The 23549-nt window shown below is 34.5% G+C and overlaps 1 protein-coding gene across 2 annotated transcripts in view; it reads right to left on the minus strand.

Annotated features, from left to right (window-relative positions):
* The window catches only part of ADAMTS17 (ADAM metallopeptidase with thrombospondin type 1 motif 17), a 511869-nt gene that overhangs the window by 345887 nt on the left and 142433 nt on the right, over positions 1 to 23549 (minus strand). For both annotated transcript variants that reach the window (XM_074234214.1, XM_074234213.1), the window contains exon 7: positions 14832 to 14875. In XM_074234214.1, coding sequence (XP_074090315.1) covers positions 14832 to 14875 — 44 coding nt within the window. The remainder of the gene's footprint in view (positions 1 to 14831; positions 14876 to 23549) is intronic.

A 23549-nucleotide genomic window follows, 5' to 3' on the forward strand; every position in this document is an offset into this window, starting at 1 on the left:
ATGTAGAAAAACAAAATAAATGTAAGTTATATACTAATTAGTTAAGGAATGAGAATCCTATCAGTTGAGGAAAGGGTGAAAATCAGGAAAAGCTTCTGATAAAAGGTACTACTTTTACCTGTGCAGACATATAAATGGGAAGTGGAATGCTGAATGTAAGGAATGGAGAGGTCAATTTGGCTGAATAATAGAATGTAGGACTTACACAATTCATAATGTACAATGAAGTTAGAAAGACTGAAACAAAATTGTGAACCCAATAAAGGAGTTATATTTGATGCTCAAGACAACTGAAAGTCATAGGAGTTTACTGAATATAGGAGTCACATGAACAGACCAACACTTAAAGAAAATATCTTTGACAGCTAGATGATGGATATATCAGGGAAGAGAGAGTCAAAAGGCGAGAAAAACAAATTAGAAGATATTGTAAACACCTAAGCAAGTAGTGATGAAAGTCTGAACTAAGAAGGCAGCTAAACGAGCAAATACAATGGGATAGATATTGCAGAAGTGAACAATGCAAGATTTGGCAAGTCTCTTAACTGTTCATGCTCTAGGCAAGTATCTAAGATTAGAACATGCAGAGTTTACCAGAGTTTCCTCATTCAGGAGTTCCTCTATAAACGATCCCAGGTTCTACACCAATCCCATTTCAATAATAAAAATAATTTCATTTTTTGAAATAGGAAAAAGGAATATAGATTAAAAAGTTGAAAGAAGTGATGGCATCAATGCCAACACCATTATTTTATGTGAAAAAACTGAGGTAATATATACTTGGATTATTTAAAAAATGACTTGGGCAATATTTTATATTAGTTTATATTATATTAGTTTTATTAGTTTAAATTATATTTATGCATTTTACTGACAGTAATGGAAGAGTCTTGCATCTTTTTTCCTGGTGAGAGACAGTCACAGTTTTAATCAAAAGATAATTGTATTTATGACCATATGTTTTAAATGAACTCAAATGTCTTATTCAAAGACATAGCTTACTCTTTTATCTACAAGATACAGATACAGCTTTCAGAAAGAGAGCTCAGTTCCATAAAGTTTACCATTAGATATTGTGATGATCAAAATGCTTAGACCTCAGATAGCATTTTTTTATACTCAATTTCAGGTCCACACCACTATGATCCTTTAAGAGAAATTAAGTAAAAACCTTCATGTTTTGGCTGAATCTTCTCAATATTTAAGACAAAAAAGGTGTTCTATATATGAGACCAAAACAACTTGTTTAAAAAAAGGAAAAAACTCAAATGAATGATTGTTTAATTTTCAGAATTCCAAATGACCAATTTGATTAATTGTTCCACTGAATGGACCAAGTTGAAGTGTTATTCTGTCATCATGTGGATATGTTCTGAACTGAAAGATAATAGTCTACTTCATGGCCATGAACATTATTTATTATAATTAAGTTAATCCACTTTTTTATCCCCAAATGAAAGGGGAAAAAATTATGATTTCTACTTTCCAGAATTTGGCTAGTTTGAATGAATCTCATTGCTTCTCAAAGATGATGTGTCTGGGAGTATTTAGAATTATTTGTTATTGCAGGTGGTGAGGGGAAGCAAATTAAATAGTTAGTAACCAAATAATAAAGGTACATGGTTAAAAGTAATTTAAAGAGACTACCTAATTACCCAAATGCCAAACATGAAAAATGGAGGACAAGGGGGGATTAGAATTCCTAGTTCTCAGTCCATGTTCAGTTAGTCAGGGATTACCTTGTTTCTGTAAGTTTAAAATACAAACTATCCATTATTAGAATATAAGATTCTTGAGGGCAGGGACAGCCTCTGTTCTTCCTTTTCCTCCCTTCCTCCCTCCCTCCCTCCCTCCCTCCCTCCCTCCCTTCCTTCCTTCCTTCCTCCCTCCCTCCCTCCCTCCCTCCCTTCCTTCCTTCCTTCCTTCCTTCCTTCCTTCCTTCCTTCCTTCCTTCCTTCCTTCCTTCCTTCCTTCCTTCCTTCCTTCCTTCCTCCTTCCTGTAGGGTCTAGGACAATGTCCAGCAAACAATTTAAGAACATGGGTGTTATTGTGATTTTAATAGTGTGAAGAGCTCCCAATAAGAAACTTCTAGGGGCAGCTAGGTGGTGCAGTGGATAAAGCACCAGCCCTGGAGTCAGGAGTACCTGGGTTCAAATCCGGTCTTAGACACTTAATAATGACCTAGCTGTGTGGCCTTGGGCAAGCCACTTAACCCCTGTTTGCCTTGCAAAAGAAAACCTTAAAAAAAAAAGGAACTTCTTTTATCAATGCACGTTGCCATCTTCTCTGCAAATTTTAGCCTTAGAGAGTTGCCTCAAGCCTTGAGGGGCAAGTGACTTAGGCAAGTTGTATAGCCAGTATTTTTTCAGAAATGGGCCCTGAACTTATATCTTCTTGGTCACCGTTTCAGCACTCTCTCTAACATCCTTCACTGCCTAGTTCATAGGTGCTTAATATGTACTTGTTGGGGCAGTTAGAGCACCAGGACTAGAGGTAGACCTGAGTTCAAATTCGACCTCAGATACTTAATAATTACCTAATTATGTGACTTTGGGTAAGTCACTTAACCCTACTGCCTTGCAATGGCCACACACACACACACACACACACACACACACACACACACACAGATAAAAAAATTATTTTTGATTGATTAGATAATCCTGGAAAAATTAAGTATATGCAGGGATATTTGGAAATATATCTCTCCTGTAGTAACTATTAATAGATAAATGATTGGAGCAGGGGAAGGACAGGGAGGTGGCTTGTGCGGGGAAGTAAGAAAGTGGTAGGAATATAACTCCAGTGTACCTAAAGGTATTTGGATACACTTGACATGCCTTTCTTGTGATTTTTGTGAAATGTTCTTTATATGTTCTTTATATTTTGTGATTTTTGTGAAATGTTTGTGAAGTTATAACCCTGTATTATGTTTCTTCTGCACAACATTAAATGTCATTTTTGTTGAAATGTCAAAATTAAGGCTCATGATATTGAGCCCTAGGATGCCAAAGTTTTATATTGTTCAGTGTACATAATTACCTAAAGTAAAAACATAAAGTTAGGTACTATTAACAACTCAGCATAGAGTGGTTCTGAGACAGGACCAATGAGATTGGCCAATGGACTAAAAATTATTAACTTGAAGAAGCAATGTACTATAGCATTGTGGGACTTTAAACATTTAACCACCCATCCCCTACAATTAAAAGGGTAATTGAGTGTAATTTTAGTTAGTCCTGAAACTCTTAGGTTGGGAATGTTTTAGTATCTGAATGCTATGTTTAATTAATTCACTGATTGAAGAAGTTTTGGTTTTCAGTCTCCTAGAGATCAGAAAACAATTACAGTACTTACCCATATATAAGATGCACCCTTTTTTGAAAATTTTGGGGTCTAAAAACTGTGAGCATCTTTTACATTGTCTGTAAACAAGCATTTCTTGCTTTTTTCTACTTGTTTTTGCGCTCTTTGTAGTAGATTCTTTACTTGCATTTCCTGCTTTTTAATGCTTGTTGTCTTTGTGCTCATTGTTCCTCATTTATTACCAGTGTATTAGGTTACATTTTTCCATGTTCTGCCCAGAAATGGCTCAGAAAAGATTTTTGTCCAATGCTGAATTCAAGTTCAAAGTGATCTAGCTTGCCAAAGTGAACAGAAATCATGCTGCTGAACATTAGCTTGGTCCTAACTGAGAAAACATTCCAAGACTGGCTATGGGAAGAAGGAAACCCTACTGAAAACACCCCAGAAGAAGAAGACCATAAGAGGCAAGTCAGCCAAATGGCCTGAGTTAGAGGGGGAATTGAAGAGATGGATTGAAGAGAAAAAAGCAGTTGGAATTCTTGTGTCCACAAAGATAGTTCAGCAGGAGGCAAGAAGAATTGCTGATGAAAAAGAAGAGACTGATTTCAAAGGAGGACACAACTGGTGGTTCAGGTTCATGAAATGGAATGGACTAAGCATGCACACATGCACCAGACTTGCCCAAAAGATGCCTGAAAGCTATGAGCAGAAGGTCCTTGAATTTCATGACGAATAAAACCTGAGGTTTATAGCTTATGTAATACTATTTTTTCCAAATTTTGGGCCAAAATTAAGGTGGTCTTATACATGGGAAAATATGGTATATCATCCTTCTTTATGTAGAAAACACATTTGTAAAATTCTAGGTGTTTGCCCTTAAAACATATACACACGTACATACACATATAAAACCACACATCTATTTATAGTCTTTGACAATTAGAAGTCTATATAGTTTCTCAACAAGAATCTGGAAATCAGGGAAAAGTGAAATGACTTTTTGAATTGAAGAGGTACACTACAACTAGGTCCCAATTAGTATCCTGTGAATTGCTTACATGTTCTTGAATTCACAGTATTGAAGAAGTTATAATTAAGTAAAATACTGTAATTACTTCTAGTCTAATGGAAATATGCAGTACAAATTAAAATAATGCAAATATGAGATTCATCATTTACACAAATTAACAAATTTAACAAAACCAAATAAAGCCAAAGCTTAACTGTCCAAAAGGAAGTCACCTCTGGGTAATCTATTCTTATAAACAACTCCCCCCGCCCCAATGCAAAATTCTGCAGTGTTCAATGACAACAGAGCTATGGTGACATTCTCCATTCATACCCAATTCAACATTCTGTCAGGTGGCCTGGCATTGTGAGAATCTGCCTGGAGACTTTTGTGAAAGTTATCTAATCTTAATGGATGGCAAAGTGGAAGCTATCATGCCTACTTCAAGCAATACTCTACCTAGAAGGAAAATATTTCAGGTATCTTGGAGTAGAAGGAGTGATAGGAAAGACAGAATTCTCTGCTTTCAATCCCTTCAGCTCATGTAAACTAAGCCAAAACAAATTCATTTTCAACCACACCATCATTCACTGGAGGCAGGTGGTCCCTTCATGTCCAGAAAATGTTCCCTAGGGATATGGACACAGAGTGAAAAGAGGATAGATATTTATGAACTTCACTTCAATCACTTTATGGGCATAATAATTACAGAAAGGAAATTTACATAAATTTCAATTTGTTTGTTTTTTTCATTATTCCAACTATGTATCCTCATTCTCCCTACCATCTTTTGCAGGGTTTAGGATGAGTTTTCCCTAACAATTCAAATAAATGAAAGGTTCAGCCTGGCTTCAATATTGCATGTCTGTGACCAAGAGCCAAGCTGTAACTGGATGAAATAATCCACTTCATTCCTAACGAATCATAAAGCTGCTTACTTGGCACAGGCAGATGGAAACATCAAGCGAGAGGGTAATCTTTATCTGATTATGTCACACCAAGGTTGGAGACTGATAACGTGTAAGAATTCAAACTTCAGCTTGATGCTGATATGCTCATGTTAACTCTTGATCTGGCTGCGTTCAAATCAACTAAGCCGGAATGAAGACTTCAGGAAACCACAGTTCTATGTCACCCCCCCCCCCCATGAGAGAAGTAGGTACCTAAGCACAAAAACTGTAAAAAGAATTTTAACCAGTTGATTCCAGTGAAGGATTCTTTCCTACAAGAAATTCACATTTGCTATTTGAATGCTGAAGGGTTTTGTAAAGCCAAATAGCATGTTATGGATGGGCTATTGCTGGAAAACTTTGTAGATGTAAATTTCTTTCTTTTTAAATCCTATTCTTTTTCAGCCAAAAATGCAATCAAGTACAGCTATGTCTTTTTGTTGAAGGCAAGATCCAAAATAAATTGTGGTTCTCTGTCTCAAAGTGGCCAATGGAAGCTCGTCCCACACAAAGAAATACCTACATATTTTCACCATTTTTGAATTTGTTTCAGTCATTATGTAACCTTTAGCACTACCTTGGCAGAAGGGCCAAGAAAAGTTGAACTTAGTCCCTCAGGCAACTGGTTTTAGCCTGGACTTTCTGCCAAGACACAAATACAAACCTCCTGCTGCTGTTTTCTCTTTGTGTGTCTACATGGCATGTAGAGGTTCTAGTCGGGTTTCTCATTATGTGAACTCATTGGAACTTTTGAAAGCACAAATGAGGAACTTGCAAACCTTAATTTTTGGAAACTTAAAAAAAATTTCCCAATCATCTTGTTTTCAAATAAAGCTAAAACTAGGTTCCACATCAATAAAATGAAAGAAAAAAAATGAAAGAGATATTTTTCCTTCATTCTTTAATATTTAGGTACTGTTGACCCTTAATTCTAAATAACTATTTACTAGTAACAGATACTTTCCAAGACCCAGAAATAAATTGGTTGGTAGTTTAAACTCCAATGTCTGAAATTAAACCTTTACCAAGTTAAATAAAAAAAAAAAACTTCCATACATATTAGACTAGGGCTTTATACTTTAAATACACACACATGTACAGAGCTCCCTATTTCCTATAGGTACATATAAACTTCTCTCTTGAACTTTTAAAGACCTTTACAATCTGCCTTTCCAACCTCATTATCTGCTACTCTCTTCCAATCCTTCTTCCTGGTCTTCCTGCATGTAATTTCCATTTCCCCATCTACATGATTTTCACTAGTCCTCCCTCATCTTTAAAATCTCTATCTACTCACTTCTATTTCATGGACTGCAAACTTACCTTAAGATTAAGTCTTTCCTGATTACGCAAATACTACATACCACTCTACCTTGCATTATTCTGAATATAGGCATTCTGATTAAATTTATATGTATATGTTGTCTAGAATATAGATTGTCTTATTTTTGTCTTTGTATCTCAAGTACCTAATACATAATAAATTCTTTTTGATAGACAGGCTCTGTAGGTTTTCCATTCAACTGAATAACATTATCTAGATCACAGACATTCTCCAACTATTTGGCTATTTCATTCAGCTTACAGTGAGTATGGGAAACTTTTGAGAGGCTGCACAATGGTTTGAAGAATGATTCCATCAAAACAATATCATTTCCTTGTATGAAAAACTGTGGGATCTCACCATCTATATGAAACTCTTTAGCAACTTAAGACTGAATTGTATCTCCTCCTCAAAAAGTCATTAATATATACAAATATACAAACAACAACTTCAGTCCCCTGAGTTCAAGACTAAAACTTCCCAAATTCAATGAGAATAATACAAAAATAGAAAGAGTTGATATATTTCTCTAGCCATTCGATCCATTATAGTCCTAATATATATTTCTAATTTCTCATTCATTAATGTTTCCTATGTCTAATCCATCTACTGAGCTGGATGTTCAAAGATTATTTTCACAATGATGAAGGAAAGTTAATGCCCCAAAAGAGGATGACAATAGTTTTATTATACTTAGTCCTTATCAAACCATGGTGAAAACTGATTTCAATATTTCATTCCCTAAGCCAGTCCTTCTTCCAAACTTCCCTTTTTCTATTGACCACACTATCTAATGCATAACATAAGTTCACAGTCTTAGAATCATCTGCCACCCTTCAGTCTTTCTTTATCACTCTATTCCAACACTTATCAGATCTAGTATATTCTGCCTCTCAACACCTCTTATTCATTAATTCATAATTTACACAGCACTACCAAAATTATTTTCCTAAAGTACAAATTTGAATATGTTATTTTCTTATTCAAGATCCTTCTATGGTCCTCTATTGGACCTAGGACAATTGTTCTTAGCCTGAGGCTGTAGATTGTTTTTTTAAAAATATAATTTGATAAATATAATTTGAAAGAATTAGTTTCCTTTATAGTTCCATATATCTTCTACATTTAAAAACATACCTAGGATGGGATCCATAGGCTTGATCAGACTACCAAAGGGGTCCCAGACACACAAAAATGGTTAAGAATTCCCACAGTAAGATAAATATAAATTCCTCTGCTTGGCATTTAAAACCTACTTACTATATGCATCTGGTTGGTCTTACCAGAATGGCATCTCTCTATTTCCTTTCATGATTTCTACAGTATGAACAAAAATTCATTTCTTTAACTCAGAATTCTATCCCCCACCTCTACAAACTTGCCTTGACAGTCTGCATGCTTGGAATGACCTTCATATCTATCTCTCAGAATCAGTTTTTTCCCTCCAAGTTTCTACTTGGCTGCAACCTCCTATAAAAAGTATTTCCTAATTTCCCTAGTTTCTAGAACCCTCTCCTTCCCAAAATTATCCTGTTTTCTTATCTTTCACATTTATAACATGTAAATGTTGTATCTTCTAAGAATAATGTAAGTTCCATGAGAGTAAGGACTCATTTTCATCTTTAAATCCTCAGTACCTGACACATTCCCTGAAACAGGAGTTTCTCAAAAAATATTTGCTGAATGAATGCTTTCTAGTCCTCTCAGTGTACTGGTTGTCTACTTCTGTATGAGCTCCAGGAAGTATAATATTGATATGCAGGGCTTAAAACAAATAATATTCATAGTCTGATTCAATTAAATTCAATTTTATGAGGTATTGTAGAAATTGGATGGTGAAAAGAAAATTTGAAAGTGACATGATAACTAAGTAGTTGAAGGGCTGACTTCGGGAAGAATTAGACTTTTCTGCTTGGCCTAAATGGGAAGAATTAGATTGGAAATCATAAAGAAGCAAATTTCTGTTCCAAGTAAGGAAAAACTTTGAGCTATTAGAGCTTTCCAAAAGTGGCAAGGGAGGTCCTTGGAGATAGGCCATGGCTTGACATGGGTGGCTTTCAAGCAGATTGTGGACGGCTTATTAGTAAATGTGGGTTGGATCAAATGTCCTTCAAGTGCATCTGTGAATAACAGATTCTGGTATTTTTTGTATTGTCCCCAGTGTGTAGCTACAGACAATCACAAGTTTAAACACAAGTAGTTAAAATAACTTTGAGTATTATAGGAAGAAGGAGATGTAAGATTTGGATGAAAAAGTTACTTTATTCTTATTCTTCTTAGCCCTTGACTCTCCTCTAGCTTTTATATAACTTCAATTAAGATGTCCTGCAAACTTAACAGGTAAGAGGGAATTAACTTTAAAAACACTGCTCTAAAATGCAATAAGGCATTGCCTTCCAGACAAGGAGTAACCTCAGTCAATTCAAATATACAGTGCAGTGCTGAATTTCAGTCATGTGGTCAGTAATCAAAGTCCTCCTATACTATGAATTCTGTTCAAAAACCGAATACAGTGAAAGAATCATATATACAGCCCCAAGGATACAAATACCACTGGTATTCCCTGTCTCCTCTTGCAGAGGACTTAGTGGCTGGAGATATCCAAGAGCACATAGAGACACACATGCACACACAAGGTAAAAGCCCAAGAAACTAAAATTACTCTGGCTCTGTTGTCATCTTTCATCCATAAGTTCTACTCAGATAATATTCCATTATTTTTCAGCTCAGAAAGCTATATATTCAAGGGCAGGACTGTATGGGTCACTAGATCAGCACTATCTATGCTAGATCAGCATTTCTCTTTGTTAAATCTATTATAGAATACCATAAAGAATTTTGAATCAGAGGAGCTAGGTTCAAATCCCAAAATAAATCTTTGAAAGTTTAGGGTGAAAATAAAACAATAGAAATATAAGTTTACCATAAACCTATAGGTGGAGGTCATATATCCAAGATGACCAACCTGAACAGAGAAAGAAAGCAAGCATTTATGCATTAAAAAAACAAGGGGATCATTAAAACTTCTGGAAGCTTAAATCAAGTTATATATTTGCTTACAAATATGTCATCTTTACATTCCCTAGAGAAGATGACTATCTATCTTCTACCTGATTTAATATTTAACAAATACCAGAAACCTATGTGGTTCTTACAAAGATAGCAAGTCAGGTTTCCTAATATCTAATCGTCTTCCTGTGATTGTTAGAATAATTAATAATAGGAAAGATAGAAATTCCAAACATATAATCCTTAGTTACAGATTGAAAATATAGTCTTGGCCAGTACCATAGGCTGTAAAAACTATTAACTTTGATCTCAGTTAAACATCATTGTGCCTCAGTTTTCCATGTGTATGTAATGATGGGGTTGGATTAGATGACTTGCAAGGCCCCTTGCAGAACTGAATCTATGATCCAATGAGAGTGGACCTTGATTGACACAACCTTAGAACAGGTAGAAGGACTAAGGAAAACCCCCTACACACGTTTTAATGTGTATTTTTTCCTACCTCTGAATCTTATCCTACTACTCTGTCCTAATAAGAATCAATTGATGAATTCTGCCAGAGTCACATCCCCCACAAGCATTCTTCTTCAAAAATAAACAAATAATAAGTATTTAATTAATGGTTATTGAATTGAATTGATTTGACAATCAGAAATAAGTCTCAGTTAATAATTCAGAGAAGAGGAGAAAATGCATCTGATCTGAAAGCTATCATTATAAACAACCTCAAGGGGAAGGGGCACTAATGCAATGCATCTTCGCATTCCAACTAATAAAAATATTTGTTAATACCCCACATACACCAAGATGATAATAGGAAAAAGAATCAAAGAAATGTTGAGTTGTAATATCTACTATACAATTCTAACTTACTTGCTTTTTCTTGGCATTCCATGCCAAATAAAGGGAATAAAGCAGTTAATTATGACTACAGTTATTTCCACTATGCTTCACACAAGACAGGTTTCCACATCTACTACCTTTCAATAAACACCAACAATCTGCTTATTTAGTACTTACATAGTACTTCTTAGTAAACTTCAAAATTTTAATTTATGAATAATCTCTGTTTTTGTTCTGCTTTAATGAGAGTTTTAGAGACTTTTTTCAGGTTAATGGTGACATATGCCTGTGATTCTCTCAATCCCTGTCCCACAGTGGCAAAAGTCCCCAACATTATGATCTACACAAGGAATTCAGTCTCCTTATTTTATTAAAAAAAACTTCATTTTAATTTTTTTTTGCCAAATATGGCATTAGTCAGTTAAGTCACTTACCATAGCCACCAAATTTGGTGACAAATGGCTTTCACTGTTTCCAAAAACCAAGTCATTTAAAATAATATCTCACCATTGAAGGTGTTACAAATGAATATTTCATGAATTTTGAAGGAATTATGAAGGAAATTACAAAATGAGAAAGGCTAATATCAATGAAATAAGTATAGTGCAATTGAGGTGACCAAATTCATTTGCAAACAGAAATTCTGGTTTATGTATTTAAAGAAATAGGGACAGGAACTATGATTGGTATAAGAAATTCCCAATTGAGGAACCAATTTCGGTTAACACATTCTCACTGCAATTTATTATCATAGCATTGTGAAAGGAAGCGATCTGCCAAGGATGACACAGCCAACATGTGTTAGAGACAAGACCTGAACTCAGGCCTTCATGACTACAAAGTCAGTTCTCTTTCCATTACATTACAACTGCCTGTTAATTTAAAAAAAAAAGTAAAAATCTCATGACCTCTATTTTTATATTAATTATTATTCCATTTTATTGATAAAATTCAAAATTATCTAGGCTTTATAATACTAAATGAATAGCTTATTCATTTTGTTTCATGATCTAATATAGGGTGTCCTAAAAGAGAATCTAAGAGAATAGCCCTTATTCTCAAACATCAACTTCCTTTCTTTGATACATCCATTATTTAGTTCTACCACCTATAAAAATACTTACTAGCTTTGTACCTCCATGGCAGACTACAAGGGTGTTTGAAGATTAATAAGTAATATCTATAAGGTTTCTTTATGCCAGTGTAGACATCCCCAACAGAGCAGATGTTCATTGTGGCTTCTAGACAAGCCCATGACTCAAAGGCTCTTGGCTCAACCAGACTAGTCTTGCTAGTAAAGCTCAAAATGCTACACAACATTTCCATTTTCCTTTGCACAGGTTTGCCACTTCCATGTAATAGGAGAGGAAAAGGGCTGGTTTTCCATTCACCAAAAAACCCAGTATATTTCTAAGTAGGGGAAAAATGTACTCTAACTTAAAATTGGGTCTTAAGGAGTGCATTGCACATCAATAACCAGCAGTGGAAGGGAAATGATGACATTTAACAAAGTTTTACTGTAATTAAAAACCATATTTTGTTTGATGGATTTTGGTAGAGATTTGACTGCTAAGATTTTAAATCTAAATCTAATGTTCACTCATTTCTTTCTACTTATTTTAGGAACAATAATCATTACTCCTGAAAAGGTCATGACAGTTACCTGTCATATGATTCCACTGACCATTCTTGTGACACTCCTGACAAAAACTTCCTTTCATGTGGAACTGGGCATAGTGTAGAGATGACATTCTGTATGCTTAGGGAGAGTTTCTCCACCCCAGACTAGAGCTTTGGCCAACAAATGGTTCAACACCCATTGCCTGTCATGTAGTCATCTATTCCATATCTTTCCACCTCTAACATCAGGAAAGTGCAGTGTGAAAGATAAAGGAAAATATACACACAATATACAATTCTATGCATGAAATTCCCACTGTTGGAGAATATTTGCATACACTCAAGAGAAGATTATCTTTTCTTCCTGCAGTAAAAATTGCAATCCTTGTTTTTCCATATTCTTCATTCATATTTCTCCTTTCTCCTTTGGTATTTCCTTTTCCAAGATTGAAATCAGCATACACACAGAGTAGTCTGCTCATGCTTAATATACTCAGATCTCAAGGATTCAGAATTCTTAATCCCTAAAGCCCTTCACTTCACCAAGGTTGACAAAGAAAATCACCAGTATCTATGATGAAAGGTTTTTTAGGTTAAGATTTTAAAAATAAATCTTGGATATTACTCTCAAGACCAGCAGAAATTTAAGAAGATATGTTTTAAGTCAAGCATATTCTCTTATATCTTTGACCAGTTCGCTGAGACCTTGCTACAACTTTGAAAGAGCTTTGAAACACTCTGTAGATGACAATGCTTAGTAAGTAAGATCGATACAAATGCAATGTATCATATATTTAGTGATAGATTTTTGGAGAGAATCTTTTCTAATATCCTTAGAAGATATTAAAATATTAATTTAATAAATTTATTAAGAACCTGCTATGTGCATAGCCAAGTAGGGAATTCATTCCTTGTCCTCAAGGATTTATGACCTAATTGAAGAAATAACATTTATACATAAAAATTAAACAATCTATGGCAAAAAACATACAGAAGAATTTATGATTAATTGGCCAATGAGCAGTATAAACCATATGTTCTATGGGCTAAGAGAATTTCTTATTATGTCATTATTACATAATTCATAACCAACCTTTATAATACTTATAAGTGTAATTTTAAAAAGTAATACATGTATATTTAAAACATTCAAAAATGGACCATGTCTGGGGCAGCTAGGTGGCACAGTGAATAGAGCACTAGCCCTGAGGTCAGGAGGATCTCAGTTCAAATCCGGATCAGACACTTAATAATTACCTAGCTGTGTGATCTTGGGCAAGTCACTTAACCCCACTGCCTTGCAAAAAAAAACTTAAAAAAAAGAATGGACCATGTTAAAAAGTTAATGGCCAGAATTTTCCTGTAATGATCTCAATGCAAGGACTCCCAAAATCCAGAGTATTACAGATTTCATTGGTTATACTAAAGAGAAAAAGAGATTCAGAATTCTAATTTTGGTAATCATCTTAGCATAAACAATGAACATGAAGATTACTACTATGACTGTGAGTGAACAAATGAAAAACAATATTTTTTAAATGATGACTATATGCCTAATATTATGATATGCTCTAGTGATGCAAATATAAAAATGATAATCCGAGGCTAGAAGGAGTTAACATTCTAAAAATCTAATGTTCTATAAAGAACATTGATAGAGAAATGGTGTACAGGGAAGGAAGTTTTTGTCAGGAGGGTCACAAGAATGGTCAGTGGAGTCCTATGGCAGGTAACTGTCATGACCTTTTCAGGAGTAATGATTAGATCATTGTTCCTAAAATAAATAGAAAGAAATGAGTGAAAAAGGTATGTATGATAGTAGGGAAAATGGCAACGTGTACTATTTCCACTGTAAGTAGATGTGGAATTTGCTATGGAGTAAACTCCAATCTAGTACATTAGGCAAGTTTGCCTCTCACTGAAACCATCAAGAATTTTCATTTATAGCTAATGAAATACATATCATTATTCTATAACAAAATATGGTTTATTTATGTCATCATTCAGAAATTTTATTAGTAAAATAATTCTAATAAATATTAAAAGTCTCATGATATACACTCTACAGTTTAAGCCAGTAATGCAAAAATTAAAAAAAGCAGAAAAGGAAAAATTAGCCAAAGACTATCTATTCACATTCTTGAACATATTCATTGATGTCCAATTTTAAAAAAGTTAAAAGATAATTCAATTCTCTGTGCTCACTTCTCTATCTTCAAAGAGAGAATGTTAAATATTTCCAACTGGCCCAGCAGGGTTGTAGGACGTTTTATCAAGGTAGCAAGAGTAAGAAATAAAGATAAAGCTTAAGCTTAATTCATCTTTAAGGCTTAATTGTTACATAATTCTTCCATCATTTAACAAGGTTTTATTACCACCAATTTTTTAACTCTTAATGACATTTGGCACTAGGCTAAGCACTTTACAAAGAGAAATACACAGAGGCAATGCCTTTATCCACAGGCACAATCTAAATGTTTTGAAAAATTGAGTTTAATTTTCAGCTTGTATTTAAAATGAACTGATTTTTCAAATTAATAATTCAGTTAAATTTTACTTTGTTTAGTTTGTTGATGAATAAAAATGATTTCATTTATGATTGATTAGTATATATATATATATATATATATATATATATATACCTTAAAAAAATTCCTGAATATATCCTCATGAATTCAGCTGACATAAACTATGACAGCTACTAACACACCACTATTGACTCCTAGTACAAAATCAACATCAAATTATTGTTGTAATTTCTTAACTTACCCACAGTGTCACATGGTTCATCTTTGTGTACACAGAAGTCTGTCCTAAAAAATAAATGCAACAAAGTCAGATGTATGCAACTCCCCAAGGACAGGATAGAACCATACAAGCATGCTATCACTGCTAATAATCATTGATGTCTAACACAGTTGGAACACTCTGATACATTTAGTAGCCAGAAGCTTAGTGATGGTAAAAGTTATAAAACTTAAGTAAGATAATCAATTGAACACTTTTAGCAAGTGGACCAATTATTTGCTCATATATAAATTATGTTCTTTTGATTTTCATTATTAAATTTTATTGTTAATTTATGGAATAAAGCAAGCATTTTCATAACATGATACAATTTTAAAAAAATTGCATACAAAACTGCAAATCTACTATGGACAACTTGTTATTATATTCAAATCTAACGCAAAATTATCATGTAAATTTCTTTTTTTTATTCTCTCTCCATCCTGCTCATTAGACAAAATAGGTGTACATATGCATACATACACACACACACACACAGATAAACACAGTTTTATATATAAATGTTACTTCTTCAATTAGGTCATAAATCCTTGACGACAAGGAATGAATTCCCTACTTGGCTATGCACATAGCAGGTTCTTAATAAATTTATTAAATTAATATTTTAATATCTTCTAAGGATATTAGAAAAGATACTCTTCAAAAATCTATCAGTTCATTCTCTGGATGCAGATTGTATTCTTCTCATGTCTTTTATAGTTAATTTGAGCATTTATAACAGTCAAATTAACATTTTTGTTCAGTCATACAAAATTCTCTTGGTTTTGTTCATTTTGCTCTTCATAGTTCATGTAATTCTTTCCATGTTTTTCTAAAATCATTGAGCTCATTATTTCTTATAGCACAAGTAGTATTCTATCACAATCATATACAACAACTTGTTCAGTCATTCCCCAACTGATGGGCATCAATTATATTTTGATGTTATTCATATTCATGTTATATACACTATCAAACTGCAATTGATAAAGATAAGGATCTTAAAGTTACATCTTCATAAACATTACTCAATAATATGTACTCTTTGATCCATGATTTCATGGCTGTTCCATGAACAATGATCTCCTGGCTCTGGAGATATTATCTGACTTTCCAATGCATGGAATTCTCCTCTGCTAAATCAACTCACCTCCCTGGTTTCCTTTAACTCCCAACTAAAATTTCATCTTTTAACTAAGCTATTTTCCAACACTTCCTAATTCTAGGGCCTTATATAAAAAGGACAGCAAGTAAGCCAGTTTCTAAAACATAGATTGATTGAGTGAGGGGGAATAATAAATTTAGCCTGGAAGGATAGGATAGAGCTAGATTGTGAAAGGATTTCATTAGCCTTTCTGGGCTTCAGTTTCCTCACCTATCAAATAAGTAATCAATAAGTATGATGACTATGATAATGATGATACATAATATTTATATAGTGCTATAAAGTTGCAAAGAATTTTACAAATATAGTTTCATTTTATCTTTACAACCACACTGAGAAGCAGGTGCTTTTATCATCCTCATTTTACTTTTAAGAAAACTTAGAGGAAAAAAAGGAAACTGAGACAGATAAAACTTTTAAGTGATTTGTTCAGTGTCAAATAACTAGTAAATTTCTGAGGTTGGAGTTGAATTCAGGTCTTTATGACTCCAGGTCCAATAATCTTATCTTCTGAGTCACCTAGATAATCCTTGAAGTCTCAACTCAATGGCATATACAGGAGCTGTATTTTGTCTTAAGTTTAAAAGGTAGCCTTGAAAGCCTCTGACATGATCAGAGTTAATCTTCAAAGACATGACAATAATTTTCACATTCAATATGAATGATGAGGTAATTCCACAAAGTACATTTCTGAATCTCTTTTCTCTTTAGTAATCCCTCACATGGAGATATCATGGCCCAAGGGCAGTAGTGGGGAGAACAGATTAGAGAAGAAAGAGACTAAAGACTTGGAGATCAGGTAAGATGCTGTTGTAATACTCACATGAGAGGATAAGAATATAAACTAGAGTATAAATTATATGAATGGTTTTTTAAAAAAAAAGGAATGGGAGAGAGGGAAGAGATTTGAGAAACATTGTGGAGATGAGAAAGGCAAATGATTGATTATAAAGGGTGAAAGTATCAGAAGAGTCAATGATGACTGTAGATAGGGAGGACTGAGAATTTGACTTAGGCCTCATTGCACCTTCTTGTCCAATTTTTTTCCTCATTGGTGAGTATGAGTATTACAGAATAGACTTGCCACTTCTGAGTTGTCTATATTCACAGGATGGTATAGAATGCTACAATGGCTATGGTACCCTTTAAAATCTGAGAAATAAGAAACTAGAAGAATCTGCAGCAGTATTCAATGGCAGGATTTAAGTGGAAACTCATTTTCCTCCTCAGCCTGCTCATTATTTTAAGTGGGAGCCAGCTGAAAAGATGAGTCTTATGCTTTGAAGTGTTGACTTACCAAAGACTGGGATTTTCCAATTTTGACTGAATTATTTTTATGGTTTGGCTTCCTCATTTCTTTCTTTTTTTAAAAATTTTTGCAAGGCAATGGGGGGAGGGGTTGTGACTTACCCAAGGTCACACAACTAAGTAAGTATTAAGTGTCTCAGGTCACATTTGAACTCAGGTCCTCGTGACTCCAGAGCAGTGTTCTATTCACTGCGCCACCTAGCTGCCCCAGGTTTCCTCATTTCTTAATTAAATTTAACAAACATTTATTTAATGTCGACTACATTTAGCAACTAGAACAATCTCTGAAAAAAACTTGATTATTTTAATCAAGAAAGATATATGAAGACAGGAAAGATTGTCTGGCAGGGGAGGGGATAGTTTATGAAGGATTTTGAAAGTCAAACAGGGGAGTTTATGTTTGCTCCTGAAGACAAAAAAAATTCAGTAAAGGAATAACCTTTGAGCACTCAGCTAATAATCTTTTTCTTGGCTCATTTCCTGCCCTTAGATTTTGAGATTTCAATGTACATGTTGCTGTCCCCTTAAATGAAGTCTTTGACTTTTTTTTGTGTGTCATAAAATCCTTTAGGTAGTATGATAAAACCAGAATGCTTCTCGCATGCATAAAACAAAATATACATCAATAATATATCTAAATGACAATAGCATTTCTTCTCCTATCTCCATTGCTCTTACAAGCTTTTGATTCTTGGCTTTCCTCCGACACTATCCTTTATTAATAAAGATATTCACTCTCCATTCCCCCACCCCCCACCCCCAAGGCAGTACAGTAGATAGAAGTTGGGCCTGAAGTCAGAAAGCTTTGAGTTCAGATACAGCCTCAGATACTTATTACTGTGTGACCCTGGACACAGGAATACAAAGAAAATCAATTATAGAAAATCAAAAGAATTTTTTAAAAGATTCACAGATTAAGAATTCCTGTCTTAATTATATTTGCTTTATAATTCCTCATTGCCAAATCTACACCTTCACACCAACTCAGTCCCATAGAGATTCTCATACCATTGATCTCATCATTACTTACAAGCATTCTCCTTCCACAATTCATAGCCTCTTTTGTCTAAACTTATTCTTAATTTCCACCACAACATTCAGTCACTCTACCACTCCCCTTATTTTTCTAGGCTACTTGACCTCACCTTAGTCTTACTTCATTTTGCATTTTTTTCTTTTCTTTAAGGTTTTTTGCAAGGCAAATGGGGTTAAGTGGCTTGCCCAAGGTCACACAGCTAGGTAATTATTAAGTGTCTGAGGCCTGATTTGAACTGAGGTACTTCTGCCTCCAGGGTCTGTGCTCTATCCACTGCGCACCCTAGCCGCCCCTCACTTCTCCTTTCAAAACCTTAACCTTAAAGTTGGTCATTTCTATATCATTCTGTTGTCTAGTCTTGACAGTCTTGTCCTTTTCCTATTCAGAAAAACCTGAGTTCAAAAGCCTGAGTTCAAGCACTTGCTAGCCCCACATAACTCGTTTAACTGCCTTCAGACTCAGTTTCCTTATCTGTACAATGTAGATAATAATAATAGCAGTTACTTGCTCCCAGTTTTGCTGTGATTATCAAATGAAATTTCACAAATACATATATATATATCACATACACACACACACACACATGTATATATATATATATTCAAGCACACATTTATATACATATGTATCACTTAGCAAACTTTAAACTGCTATATAAATGATATTCATTATTGTTGTCACTGGTGTTTTATTATTGATTCTAGATGCCTGTCCTCCTTTTTTTAGTCCTGTTCTACTGCTACAGAATGTGTGTATATCTTCTTCCAATGTGTTCCTAGACACATCTCTTGAAGTTGTCCCCTTCTTTTTACTTACACCCAAACCACCCCGATTTAAGCCATTAATTCCCTTCTGGATAATAGCTTTCCAAATTGATCTTCCAGGATCCAGTCTTCTTCTTCAAAACTAATCTGCTCATTATTGCCAAAGTGATATTCCTAGGACACAAGTCTGAACACAATCTTCCTTTACCTAAAAAGTTTCAGTAGCTCCCTGTTGTATTTAGGATAAAGCTAATGTATTTGGCTTTTAAAGTCTTTCTAAATCTGGCTCCAGGCTGGTCATACAATACTCTCTTCTCATGCATTCAATACTCCAGTCAGAGTGGATTACAATAATCACTATTCCTCTTACACATTACTTTCTCCTAAAAGAAAATTTTGTGCCATTGTACAACTTGTATTCTAAATCACACACACACACACACAAACACACACACACACACACACACACACACACACACACACACAAAACAGAGTTCCTGATGCTTAGAATGTTCTTACTTTTCAACTCTGGTTTCTTAGAATATCTAGCATCTTTCAAAGGTCAGTTCAAATACTACTTCCTTCAAGAAGTTCTACTTTCTATCTCAGTTATCTGTACTGCTCAACCCAGTTATTGAATTGATTTTGTAAGTATATTGTATATGTATTTGTATATATATATATATATACACACACATACACATAGATAGGTAGGTAGGTAGGTAGGTAGGTAGGTAGGTAGGTAGGTAGGTAGGTAGACACAGTATCCTCCAGTAAAATATTAGCCCCTAAAGGCTAGGGACTACTTTGATTGCATCTTTTTATCCTTTCATCTAATGCTTTGCCAGATACAGACTGTTGTCAGTTATTTTAACAGATACTTGGTAATACACTGGAGAAAATTGGAGGGCTTTTCCCCCAGTGGCAAAGTGTAAAGTCAGCTGCCAGATGAATGAAATTCTAACAATTAAATATCACACATCAATATGTTTAGGAGGAAATTTCAGAGTTTTTTGGGGGAAGAAAGTTCTTAGTACCCTTAGCATCATCCATATTCTATTGATATGGCTGTAAGGCTGAGAATGTTGTTATGTAAGAATATTTCCATTTTGTAAAAGCAACAAAGACAAGTGGAGACCATGCAATACTGTTGGAACCCTACATAAAGGCAGGAAGCAGAAAATAGATGGCTCTATAACTGGAAGCAGAGGAGTAGCAGGATCCTTTGGTATTGAAGAAATCTCAATGACAACCATCCTCAAAGGACAGAAGATGAAGAGGAAAGAGATTGTATTTTGATATTTTTGAGCTGGGGAATAAGAGAAGAAGAAGAAAGACCACTAATAAGAAGAAAACAAGAATGGAAGCAGCTATGGTTTCCTAATACTTCATTTCATTCCAGGCTAGCATTGCTTTTAGAACACTCTTAAAAGTTAAAATGTCAAAAAACAAACAACTAAAAATTACCTGATATTTGCTAAGGATAGAATTGGCACAAAAATCCATTCCAGACCTAGAGTTTATTTAAGGGTTTATTATATTACATCAGCTCCAGTACCAAAAGCTGCTTTCATCCTGATAACAGATAACTAAACTATTAGAAAGTGGCAAGATGCCATCCTTGAGAAAATCCATCCCAAGGAGACTGACTGACTAATGAGTAAATCACTTTAGTATTTTTTTGCTTCTTATGTTCTACATTTCCATGATAAAGGAAATCTGGTGGTCTGAAATATGTAATTAAATACTCCAGTACATTATGGAGTACATTATTGTACCTCAGCAAGGCAGATGGGATTATCTCTGTCCTCAAAGAAAGCAAGCCATTTGTAATAAAATCAGAAATGAGATTTATTTTATTAGTTTGGCATAAGATCTCTTTTGCTTTGAATGAAAGCAGAAATAACTATCAGGAACAGTATTCTTTATCCTAATCTATTAAAGTAAGGTGGGATTAATTTTTTTTGTCTTCAGAAAACAGGGCATAAAATTTTCTTCCTGTAAGGTTTGATGCTATTCAGTTATTTCAATCATGCCTGATCTCCAGGCCTCCATTTGACATTTTCTTGGCAAAGATACTGGAGTAATTTGACATTTCCTTCTCCATTTCATTTTACAGATAAGGAAACTGAGGCAAACAAGATTAAGGATCTTTTCCAGGATCACACACTTAGTGTCTCAGGTCTGTCTTCCTGACTCCAGACCCAGCATTCTATCCATTTTTGCCACCTAGCTACCATCTTAATAAGGTTACTATCCTCTTAAAAATTGTCTTGGGATGCATTTTGCTCATTTCTCACATGAAACTAAAAAAATTTGTGGAATCTGACAAATAGACCTTTCCCATTCCATATTCATTAACATAAGCAGCTGAAGCAGTCTGTGTCTTCCTCACCAATTTTTGGAAACCTAACAGAATTAGCGATGGTCTTCAATAGATTCATTCTAGGACCCTATTACTTATAAAGCTATGATGATGATAATGGTCATTAACATTATAATGATAGCTTTAAGATTTGTCAAGTACTTGTATATATCATCTCAATATGGATCAATGTTGTATTAAATAATCAAATAATACATATATTATATATATGTATATAGGTGTGATCAGGGAATACATACAGGAAGACTGAAAGACACAAGACAGGACTGTTCTCTTTTTCATTATTGTTACAAGAAACTGTGCTGGTATTTCTATTGCTTTGTCATTATGGCATTGAATAGAAATAGAGGGATTGTTAGGAAAATGGCCATGTCCTTGTTTTGGGGGGAATGATTTTGATCCAGAGGTAAGGATAACTTAAAAAGTAGAGGGCAGAATGGAGAGAGGGATAGAAAAAGGTCCTGACTCTCCTTCAAACTCGTAGTCGTCCATGGGCCTATTCGAACAACATTCCCAAAGAACCAAGTCCCTACAGGGGTGGTTTCTAGTTTTCTGCACAGCTGTACCTTGTGCAAGCCCAGCTCTTGCTTTTCCTGGCTTGCTTGCTTTGACTGGACATGATGTCATTTTCATATCCTCTGTTGCTGGTCCATCTGTCAAGACTGGTGAGCATCCAGAATTATATATAGTCAAGCTCAAGATTATATAATTCGCTAGGAATAGGATTCAGGACCCTCAAGGCAAGAGCTCATTCTAAACACTGTTTGCTTTGTGGACCATATACAACTAGATACTTGGGTAATATAAGATTACCCTGGAAAATGCAAACACTTTTTAAAGAAGAGAAATGCCCATTTTGTCACAAAAATGATGTTTTTAATGCTTATCATTAAAACTGTCTGAGCAACTCCAATTTTCCAACAGCTCAACAACCATCCGTTTGCCTATGTGAGACCAACAACAGTTATATTCAAGTTTCTAAATTCTATCACGTTTACATTGATGGCATAGATAGATAGTTTTTAATCCAGTACTATAAGGTTTGTAAAGCTCTTTACCAATGTTTCATTTTATCTTCACCACCACCTGGACCAGTATGTGGCATATTGTTTAGATCATCAGATCTTGAGCCAGGAAGTCCTGAGTTCAAATCTGTCTCTGACACTATCTGTATAAACTCAGACAAGTCACTTAGCCTCTCCTTCTACTCCACTCTCCTCTGTAAAATGGAGATAAAAATAGTATCTACTTCCCAGGCTTGCTGAAATACTAATTGGGAAGCACCTAGCACAGTGTCTGGCAGATATTATTATGCTTTCACTATTATTATTAACATAAGTTAAATGATTTGGTAGGTTACCAAGGTTAGTAAATATCTAAGACTGGATTTAAATTTCTGTCTCTGGGTCCAGTACTCTTTCCACTGCCTTTAATATTTAATGCTTGGCAAAGACTCATAGGTGGAGCTGTATTTACATGATTTTATTCTAACCTTTTTTTCCTTACTCTCTCCAAAAAAGGGCTCTTTTTTTGAAAAGATATTAATTTACATAATTAACATTAATTGCCTAGCACATAGTAAGCAATTAATTAATGTTTGCTGAATGAATGAAATGAAAAAGGAAGACTGATATACAAAAAGAGTCAAGCAAGATTAGACAGAAATTAAAAATTTTCCCAACTTTATTAGAACACAATTGCCACAAAGATGGAGAAACAGTCCACCCTTTCCCTCACAGCTGAAGAAACTCTGCCTTTTCCAGACCTTGGACTTCCCTATATTTACCATAACATACCCTTTAGTCTTTACTTTAATGAATACTAACACAAAGCACGCCAGTGTTCTAAAATGACTTTACCCATATGCTTCAATTAGAAGGAGGCATTTTCAGACAAAATATTACCAATGTGTTAAGGAAACTATTTGAAAAAAAAAGTCCAAACCAATGCCTGAAGATGATTTCATGTCTGATGATGATGACTCTTGAACAGGGCTGAGCTTTGTTAGTTAGCTCTTGTTCTGGTGACAGTGCTTCCTGAA

The sequence above is a fragment of the Macrotis lagotis genome, chromosome 4 (assembly GCF_037893015.1).
Source record: "Macrotis lagotis isolate mMagLag1 chromosome 4, bilby.v1.9.chrom.fasta, whole genome shotgun sequence".
Lineage (NCBI taxonomy): Eukaryota > Metazoa > Chordata > Mammalia > Peramelemorphia > Peramelidae > Macrotis > Macrotis lagotis.